General features: G+C 44.3%; 1 protein-coding gene across 2 annotated transcripts; it reads right to left on the bottom strand.

Annotated features, from left to right (window-relative positions):
- Nucleotides 1-413: 413 nt before the first annotated feature.
- On the bottom strand, nt 414-6,484 carry LOC117459614 (SLIT and NTRK-like protein 5). 2 transcript variants are annotated; one of them, XM_034100599.2, is made up of 2 exons: nt 5,668-6,484; nt 414-4,215 (listed from the first exon to the last, which is right to left on the bottom strand). In XM_034100599.2, exon 2 carries the CDS (start codon nt 4,155-4,157, stop codon nt 1,527-1,529), a length of 2,631 nt encoding a protein of 876 aa, XP_033956490.1. In that variant the 5' UTR covers nt 4,158-4,215; nt 5,668-6,484; the 3' UTR covers nt 414-1,526. The 2 variants fall into 2 exon arrangements, with proteins under 2 accessions (XP_033956490.1, XP_033956500.1); XM_034100609.1 differs by lacking the exon at nt 5,668-6,484 and adding an exon at nt 4,768-5,203.
- Between the last annotated feature and the right edge of the window lie 4,359 nt (nt 6,485-10,843).

Here is a 10,843-nt window from a genome sequence, read left to right on the forward strand (position 1 = left end):
GTATCTAAAAGATGTCCACGAATTAAAACCAAAGAGAGATGGTTGACAGCCAACCCTTAATCCAGCAGCTTTTAATGAGTGTCGAAGATTATACCCTTTGATCGCTTAAATAGAATTTGAGGTTAACTTTAATGATATAAAGGATCGAATTATCGCTTGGCTGGCTGCCATGTGGATGCTGTTGTCATGGTAGGGGTTGCCACGGATAATGCCCATTGATTGAAACCGTTGATTCTAATCCTGGCCTGGACGCTCTTTGAGTGAGGCTTACAGTGGATACTGTATCCGCTTTGAGTCCACAACACAGCCAACTTTAAACAGCCGATGTTTTGCCGTTTGCTTTCTAAATAAAATGTATTTTTGCCCACTCATTTCCAAGTCGCACTGTGTTCTTAATAATGTCATCTTAATCTGAAAATGTGTTTTCCCCCAAAGTATTGTTTTATATTATGACTACACAGGCTTCGTTTCCTCATAAGCACACTATATGAACCTGACATCATGTTTATTTGATGACAATAACATAGTTTGGTCAATATAGTGCAATAAGTGCAAAGCAATCAAAACAAATTGATAAGGAATAGAGAATCTGCGGACGCTTGTATAAAAATAGGTGTTACATTGAGTAAAATATCAGTATTACACAACAGAATTATTACTTCAAATATCATTTATGAATTTTTCGTTTTGATAACATATCAATTCTACATATTAAGAATGAATAGCCATATTCATTTTTAATATAATAATCTCCTTTATGAGAGCTCGTTGAAGGCTAACCAGCCTTCCGATTCCAAAAAGTGCAGAAAGCATACAAAGACACTTTTTTTTTTCATCTTGACGCAGTCTTCTTTGAACATTGGGGGTGTGCCACTTTCAAAAAAAGCCACTTTTACAATGCAGAGCTACAGTAAATGAAACTACAAACATAAGCCTTTCCAGAGGATCGTGGAGTATGATGACACAGGTAATATTGATGTAGAATCAAAAGTTTTGAAAAGACATGGGAGATTATATCAATAAATACTTACTTACAGACTACAGCAGAAAATAGTCCTACACAGTTTTGATGATCTGCTGTACAGTGTTTTTGTCCAGGAGTGACTTTTATAAACATTTCTTTTCTGATTCACAATATACCTTATGTATGGTTATATTCCTGAAAATGAAGTTGGGTAAGATTGACCTGTACACTTACATTTTGTGTGTTATTCGATCTTCACCATAGAAAAATAGATTTTGCATCATCAGTTAAGCAGAGCAATGTTGTCCATCCATGTTTCAGAAAGCTGTATCCATTCCTGTAAAGTCATGTTTCAGAAATAAGAATAAGATTGTTCGGCACACCCCATTTTAAACTCCATCGCTTTTGCGTGTGTGTGTGTGTGTGTGTGTGTGTGTGTGTGTGTGTGTGTGTGTGTGTGTGTGTGTGTGTGTGTGTTGTGCCAAGGCACCCTATAAACCGAGCCACTGTTTCAAGAGGGGGCGAGAGAGAAAATGCTTCATTACATTAATGATGCTGTTGCTCAGAACTGGCTGAAGGTGGTCTGTTTCTCAAGCACTTCGAGGTAATCGGGCTCAGACTGCAATTTCGCTTTTAGCTCCAAGTACTCATTTCTGTTTGGCTCAACATAAACAGTACTGGGTGCCGTGCCGTAGAGCACCGTTTCTCTTATCCTCTCCGGGTGCAAAAACTGACGTCGGACATCAAAATTGGGGTTGTACGTGTACGACACAGGCCCTGTGTACTTGTACTCTAAATTTGCACCTGCTGGGATGGACTGGATAGAAGGGTGGGGCGGAGGCTGCTTGTCATGCTCAAGGATGCCTCTGAAGAAATGGTCAGCATCCGGGACAGGGGAGGGGTTTTCACGGGGCTCGATGGTGCTCACGCTGTACGCAGGGCTCCTCATTGTACTGCTATCCCTCTCATCGTCCGGGGTACTCCTGTATGTGACCTTGAGCTCATGGAGGTCACGGTAATCCTCCACTGTGTTGCCTTCCCGCGACCTGTAAATGGGGTTTTTGCACATGTGTCCCATGGGGTGTGGGATATACTCATAAACGTGTCCCACTGGGGCCTTTACTTTGGGCCCGGAGCGGTTGCTGTAGAGGCTGTACTGCAAGTTAAACGAGCTGACGTCAGAGTTGTTGGTGCTCGTGCGGTCACTCTGTGACTTTTTACGCTTTTTCATGACCACGACAAACAGCCCCGCGGCCACAAAGACCGACATGATGAAAACAAGCAGGAGACTGAGGATGAGGACGGAGAGGGGCACGGTGCTGCTGGGGGTGTTGAACTTCTGCGGGGCGTCTGTAGTCACCGCTCGGTCATCCATGGGCTCTTCTGTAGGCTGCGTTGGCGAGGTGTTCACGTCAGAGTAGTCTGGGCACAGGTGCTCTGATTGAATAGAGCACACGTCCACTCCTGTGTGGCGCCTTGGCGTTTCACACACGACCTCATTAACCACTGTGCCTGCGCTGAGCTGCTCCAGCCATATCTTCATCCCCACTATGTCACAAGAGCAGTCCCAGGGGTTTTCAAACAAATCTATCTGGAGAAGCAGCTTCAGCTGGTCCAAAACACCACTCACAGGCAGGTTTTGGAAATGGTTGTTGCGCAGATTAAGCCTTGACAGGGAGAGGGTGGAAAAAATGTCCACAGGTAAGGTTTTCAGGAGGTTGTTGTTGAGGAAAAGCAGCTGGAGATTAGGGAGGTAGCGGAAAGTACCGGCGTCAACCTCGTTGATTTTGTTGTACTCTAAATAAAGAAACTGCAAGTTCTGCAAACCAAAAAACATTTCTCCTGTAAGCCTGTCCATGAGATTACCATTTAAATACAGCCTGCGTAGGTTGTTTAAATCCCCAAAAGCCCGGTCGTGGATGAGACTTATCCTGTTGTTTCCCAGGTGAAGCAAATCCAATCCAACTGCATCCACGAAATCTGATCTGCGTACCACAGGGATGTAATTTCCAGTGAGATACATTTTTTTAGGATTGTATGGCTTGGGTTTTAGATCAGAAATGCTTTCAATCTTTCTCTCTTGGCAGTTGACATTCAGCCCAATCTCAGATATCTGCAGATTGCACGTGCAGGCAGCTGGACAGTCCAAAGGCACAGGAGATTTGGTCTGAAAAGCGATGATGGGGCCATAGTTGTAAGGGTTACCGCCTGGGATTCTGGATGTGGGCTTTAACCTAGTTCTGTTGAATGGCCGCGTGCCCTTGGTAGGCCTAGAGGAGGACCTAAAAACAGCCGAGGAGGTGGCGGAGGATGTGACGGCAGCAGGTGTGGTCTGGTAATATCCATTGGTGCTGCTAGGAGGTGCAGGCCTGACAGAGTCTTCTAGCGGTCTTCTTGGGCAGAGTTCCTGCTTGGACACCTCATCTAGGTCCCTGCCGTGGAGCCTGAACGGCGTCTCGCACACCACTTCCCCCACCAGCGCCGTGTAGGCTATACTCTCCAGCCAAGCCTTCAGAGCAATCAGCTCGCAGGAGCAATTCCACGGATTCTCCTCGAGCTGTAATTCCACAACTTTGTCCATGTGCTCCAAGAGGCCGATGTAGGGGAACATTTTTAACCGGTTCCCCCTTAGATCCAAGTGCGTGAGGGGGACATTCCGAAAGATATTGGCGGGAAGGGTCGAGAGCATGTTGTCGTTCAATATCATCACTGTCAGTTGGTGTAGCTTGCTCAAGGCATGAGTGTCTATATTAGTGATGTAATTATAATCAATCTGAAGGTATTCCAAACTCTCGAGTCCTGCAAGGGTGTCCTCCCTCAGGGATTCAATCTTGTTGTTGTTCAGGTGCAACCTTTTTAATCCCTGGAGTCCATTAAAGGCACCCGCCTCTACCTCGGAGATATCATTGTTCCCCAAATGCAGGATGGTCACCCCGGTGTAATTGATGAAATCATTGAGAGACAGCTTCTTCAGGAGGTTCCCGGTGAGCAGGAGGTGGTACATGGAGAACTGGACCGGGCTGATCTCCGTCAGTCTGACGATGCCCCGGTTCTCGCAGCTCACCGTCAGGATCGCTTCCTTCTCCTCGCACGTACACAGGTTTCGACAGATCTCCCCATAATTGTCATACATCTCGATCAGCCTCAGAGATGATGCAATCAGAAGGATTATTTTTAGGATCCAGATATGCATGTTTCCTGGGAGAGGATGCCCCAGCTCACTCAAGTTCGGTACCAGTATGAGGTGTCATCTAGGGAAGAAAAGAAAAGGACGAGTTCTGTTTTAAATAGCACGGATAACAATGCATGTGACACACAATGCATAGCAATGGACTCCAAACAGAGCAACTATTAATAACAAAGGCAAATACAAGTGGGCCTATTAATGTGTGTTCATTATGCAGTTGTGTTATGTCTGCAACGTTTTGTTTTTGAGGCTGTCACAGAACAAGCAACCCAGATGAATAATTCATAAAAACACACTTAAACGATCATATATAATGAAGTTGATAACACAACTACCCGTGGTGGATGGCCACTGCGCATTTCTGATAGCTCGCCTGAATTACAATCTATCTTGGGAGGGGGGAAAAAGCTTCGCCATCTACCGTGTGCAGACTGATGGATCTGGTCATTCACTAATTCAATCCCTTGAGAATTGTCCACAAAAAGGCTGGATTTCAAAATGTATCATGGTGTCTTGATGATGTTGCATTTTGTTTTAATCAACGATTTAATCTTTCAAACAAACTAACATTACAATCTCCAACTCCTATCTCCCAGCCAGAAAGATTATCACTCACCCCGCATAACCGACGACTTGGTAACAGTGGGGAAACTGTCGGAGACCTCCCTCCACCGCCGTGTAAACAACATGAGGATACGGAATATATTCGCTTGCTGTTATAACGATCCCCGGGTAAGACATCATAAAACCGCCGGCTCTCCTAAAGCAATCGGCTCAGAGAAGCAGTCAGTGTTCATCTTAAAATCCGGCCTGCGTTAGAAAATGTGAATATCAGCCTACGAGGCGACAGTCGCAGCCTTTCTTCTGCCCACGGGCGAAAAAAAGAAATGAGAGGAGTTGATCAAAGGCAAATAAGCAAGTGCCGTTGATCTCATGGCGGATCTCTGATCGAAATTGCATTTTGACGGGGGGTAAATAATTCTATAATCAAGTATTCTGTATGGCATCTGCTATATAGAAGGTTACAGATAGATAGATCCTCTCTCGCTCTCTCTCCGGCTCCCCCTCTCTCCAACACAGACGCGTGAGTGCGCGTGCACCCAAACACGCACACACAAACACACACTCGTTTGGTTTGTGTGCGCTCCTTAAAAAGAACACAAAAGCCTACACATAGAATCACCCTCAATAGGTGCATTTTAACATACAGGAACATGTATGGCTGCTCTAGCTCACGAGTGCACCCACTTATATGTCATTATTAATCACATTTGACTTTATTACCATACCGTCAAGGAATGCCAATCGCCTCTGGACATAACTCTAAAGCGTGTATTGCCGGGCATGCAGAGGCAGTATGGCTGTTATTTGGAACGAATTCAACAGATATGTGAACATACACATGCAGGCTTGTTATTACCATTGCATCAGCAATAAAACTGTCACCGGTTTCAGCACCACGGACAGATCCACAGAATGTAAAGCACATGAATGAGACAAATCTCCGTCCTCTTACCGTGCTGATCCCGGTAAACGCCAAAGCATCCCGAAAATCACGTCTGTGCCCCGGTTTTTTTCCTCCAAGCTCAGCGAAAACATGGAATTCAGTGATTTAACCGCCCGCCCTCCGTCTGCTGTTGAAAACAAAAATACTTAAAGTCAAGTCTCCTCGGTGTTTAGCTCCATAAACCGGGCTTCGAAGAACACAGTCTCATTCAGGCCAATAACGTGACAGCCCGAGCGGCGAAACGGGCTCCTGTATTCTTCCAGCAGCCACTGAGATTAGCTGTATCATCTCGGAAAAAGAGCCACAACCAAAGTTCGAACATGTAAAAGAAAAGGGGTCGAATAAAAACTCGGTAATCCCACATCAGACAAGACTTGCCGCATGCATTTTAACTGTGACTTTCATCCATGCGCACTGGAGAAGCGGAGGAGAGAGGCACGAATCCCCTTGTCTGCTGCCAGTGGTGCGGCTTGTACCAGTTTGTGTATAGATCTGCCCAAGGTCTCTTTATTTCAGTTGCCACAGCGTTCAAATCGACCGCAGATCAGTGGATATGTTCCTCCAGCAGCCGTGGATGCGAGAATCCGACCCCCTTTTTCCAGCCTTCCATTGCTCATAAGAAATCCTATGCACACAAGCTGTATCTTCCCACCGACGTTTCAACTAGTGGAACTTGATCTTGGTTGGTGCAAACCAGCGCATCCCCTACAGCGATGGACGTATTATGAAACAATTACCATAGTATGACGGCCCAAACAACTCGTAAAAATGCATAAATCCCCCAATCGCAGGACTGTCACAGCGCGGAAATGAAAAGCAATTTAATGCGTGCAATACACTTTAAGGGGGTATGGTAATGTGGAGGAGGTGGGATGGATGGGAGAGAGGGAAGTGGCGCGGGCGGGGGGGGGGAACCAGGGAAAAGGAAGGCAGGAAGAAGACCCGTAGAGGGCAGCACAATGATGAAAAAGGCAGCTTGGCAGGCTTTGTAATTCAGTGTATTTCAATTCACCAGCAACAACCATTTGATTTGTCACTCAAGGTTTTTTTCGCTGCTGCCAAGCTGTGCATCTTATTTCCATGCTTTTGAGATGCACAACTGGACACGTCAAGCGCTTCTTTTAACACTACAGCACTTTGAATTCTTCTCTATACGAGCCTTTGATTTCCTTGGAGAGAAGTGGGAAGCAGCTGAATATTGGCCTGACACTCATCCTGGATTCATCATGTTTCTTCATTATTCAGGCTGGAGAGATATTCCACAGCCTTCACATGATTGCAGAATCGTCAGCACTGCAGGAATATATGTACTTATTAGCAGCACATTGCCCCTACCCCCACTCCCTGGGAGATGCTTGAATACCTGCTGTAATAATATGTTTCAGCTCATAATGCTACATATTCCCCATGAAGATTAGTCCAGTGGTTATTAAAGTCAGTCAAATAAGATCAAGCAAACATTCATTTGTACACCTCTTACAAATACCCGGATTAAGCCTATAGTCCCAGAAAACACAACTTTACAAGAGATCTGCATTGAGCGAAATGAGTGTACAGTAGGATTAGGCTTAATCCAGTTTTGCACCACATACTCCAGCCTGCTAATGCTGCCGTGTAGCTGTGAGCGCTCTGTATTTTTACCAACTCATGGCTTATTTGCCTCTTGTTGAAAGAGCAAATCAAAATCAAAGCCTCGGCTGCCCTCTTACTCTCTTGCCGTGGGACAAGAAAACTTTAGAAGCACTTAACTAAAGCCTGAAGAGAAAATCGAATTAAATCTAGCATATGGTGCGCCGCCATGTCCAACGAGATTTGCCACTTAGTCAGTATTGTGTGGTAATAAGTCAACTTGTATGCTCTCTTTAGCATGCAGGGTGCGACAATAAGCGGATGTGGCATCCATGTCGCATTTCCAAACTTAGCTGTGGAGAAGCATTGAATTATCGTAACGTCTCCAGCTCTGTAATCGCATTAATGCTGGTTTATCCTGTGGGGACGGACACATGGGTATCTGTGGAACTCTGCGGAACAGAGATGGGGGGGGGGGTGTGCTGCGTCCCTCTGGAAAGGACTGTGGCTTGCTCCCCTGAGAGGCATCAAAGAGAGGAGAGGAGATGTCCTAAATAATATCTCGCCTGAAATGACTTTGTGTACTGCTGATATGAGAGGTGGATACCCTTGATAAAGTAGCACCTACACGACGATGCAAGAAGTTCTATAACTTGTATAAGTGTTGTGTGCATGCTCGTATTTACACCCAAATGGCTTTTGCTGTGTGAACATGAATCTCCTCCGTACGAAGGCTAATGGGTTCCTACAAACTTGAAGGCTATTATCATGAATCAGCAGCACAATATTATAATCAGGACTCATATAAATGATTAAGTAATTAAATGCAAATGAAAGTTCACGCCGTGGTGAGTTCAACATGTATCTTGTGCATGAATTGATGTGTTTTTTTTTACCCTGTTATGAAAGATTTATTATAAGCTCGTCGCCCTTAACATAAGTCTGCTGCAACCAGAGGGAAATGGTTGGAATCCATAAACAAATGTTGTACTTTTTAGTTATATTTGGCATTAGTTTGCTGGCACATGGGCACTGTTGGCACGGCAACGTTGGTGTGACTGTGCCAGACAAGAATTGTGATTCAGAAGGTTTAGTCCAGGTAAGTCAATGAGAGTCTTATAGTACGTTTCTCATAAATCAAAAATATTGTTCAAAGCAGGGTGGTACAACTTCCGTCAGCGGATAACCTATTCTTAACGTGCTGGCGTGACATGAGTTGCGATGGCATTCTCGTTGAAGTGAGGAGTTGTGTTGTCTGCGATGTCAAAGAACAAAGCCTTGTGGGAGACAGGCTGCAAGCCAAGCGCGGTGGGCAGGGGCAAACAATGAAACGTGTCTGAAAGAGAACATCTCAGTAGGAATAGACAACGCAGCGCCACACTATTGGTTGTTTTTCTAATTTATTTGACAGTTGGATATTAAGAACAAATCATGCAGAGTTCAGTTTGAGGCTTAGTGTGGGAAACGTGCGCATACTAAGCATGATTTCTTCTGGTGGACTTTCATCCATGGAAGGTCAGCTTACAAATAATTGTAATCCTGTCAGACTTCGGGCTTGATTCCTACTGTCCTTGTCTAATAATGTACTGTATCTATGATGACGGCATTGTGAGGTAAACAGTCAACGCCTCATATCTTTAAATAGTTAGTGGCTGTCTTCTTTTTTTTTATTATGGGTGTTTTGTCGTATGTTTTATCCTATGTATTACTTGCTGCCGTTTTATGCCTTTTATTCTACATGTTATAGTTGTACTGTGAATTGTGTCCTGTGTACTGTACTGTAAAGCACTTTGTACATCCGTGTTGAGAAGGGTGCTATATAAATAAAGTTTTACTTACTTACTTACTTACTTAAATTGTTTATAGATCTGCAGGTCTGAAATAGGTCGTATCTAGAACTTTCTATGAGTTACTGCTTTACAATACAAATGAATAAACCCTGGATGCACAATGTGGCCCTACAAAGCACGACCAAGGACGCACGTGATGGGAAAGTAGAAGTATTCTATGGTATATGTTGCTTTGACTAAACCGATCGTACAACTGAACGGAGTTGGTTCTTGCAAGGCCAGCTATTATGAAAGCACCCCGCACTCATGAGCTGTTTTCTACCTTGAATAAAACGTATGCATACACGTACCACCACACGTTTCCAACACTAGACACATGTTTTTCCGAGAAAAGCAAGGCCTTACGACAGCGAACGAGATCAAGCAAGGCAGACAGAAATCGAATTAGCCTCGCATCTACGAAAGTACACGTAAATGATCTTTTTTAATAGTCCTAAAAAATATCCAAGAAAATACTTTTGCAACTTTGTAAGACTTTTTGTATGCATAGGCCGATTTAAAGACCTGCTGTTCTCGGTCGTCCGTGATGCTTCCTGTCGATGGGATAGATTCTAATCAGAAACTCCTGAGCTCAGGCCGGCGTATTCATCACAGCTCGGGATGATGTCGAGCTCCGGTGTGAATTCCCAGCAAAGAGCGAGAGCACAGCTGCCGCGACAGCCGTGATTGATGGTGAAAGCAGGGCGAGGGGTCGCACAGGGAGCCCTTCCACCATGACTTTGCAGGAGCCTGCACGAGTGAGGTCATTTAAAAATGTTGAATCGGTAACATGCAAACTTAACCAGGGGCTTTTAATGATTGGTGCTGCTGACAAAGCGATAAGTGCATCCTCACTGTGTCAGGGAGTGGATGAGATTGAGTTATTAACTCCCCGTGCAGAGGAACAAAAGCACTGAACCATAACCGAGTCAAGTCAATTCAGTGGACTGGAGTCAGCGTGAAGGCTTTTAAGGTTATGAGTGCACTTTAAAGCTTTGTGCACATAAGAAAGTATGCTTTCTTTAAGTCGAACCTGTCGGTTAATCACTCTGTCAGGAAATCAATCATTAGCAAGCTAAATCCATGTCAGTGCTTTTAAGATGCCTCATTAGTTAGTAATACTCTTTAAAGGCGGCTACAAGGAACATGATCCATACAAGAGCGCTGATTTCACAAGAAACACTCACAGGCAGGGTGTCTGCACAATTATTTGGGAACAGGTCATTTGTAAATAGCTGCAATGACAATTAAAGGCAAAGGGGAAAATACCATTAAGTAGGATACCGGATTTAATTTGAATCACAGCAAGGCAAGCGTGTAATGCCGTGCAGCTGTTTGAGACCAGCAATTTCTAATGGGGGCAGAACTGATTGTCAGATAGTGTCTCAAAAGGAGGCACACATAATACATGTAGAAATGTTTTTGGCTGATTTCGTAAAGAGCGATGTATTCTAGAAATATAGTATTGACATACAATAGCACAGCAACGGATACGCGTTAAAGAAAGGATGCATAACAGGTTAATAGGTGATGGCAGGAGGGTTTTCTACATGTAGCTTGTGGATATTGTCAGGCTAACTGTGTCCTATGCTAAGCTAAGCTATGTATCTGCTGGTGCTAGCTTCTTAATCAGGGCACGGACACAGTGCCATCTGTATTCTCATGTAGCTTTTGATAGAATAAGCATATTTGTCAGAATGCTTAAATATTTGGTAATCTTTGATAGGAATGTCTTTGCAAAAAAAATGCAATGCAGCAAAGTTACAATTTATTGTTGGTTAACAAAT

This window comes from Pseudochaenichthys georgianus, chromosome 2 (assembly GCF_902827115.2).
Source record: "Pseudochaenichthys georgianus chromosome 2, fPseGeo1.2, whole genome shotgun sequence".
NCBI lineage: Eukaryota > Metazoa > Chordata > Actinopteri > Perciformes > Channichthyidae > Pseudochaenichthys > Pseudochaenichthys georgianus.

Excerpts from the sequence above, each read along its gene's own strand:
- LOC117459614 (XM_034100599.2), bottom strand. The coding sequence starts at position 4,157 with ATGCATATCTGGATCCTAAAAATAATCCTTCTGATTGCATCATCTCTG.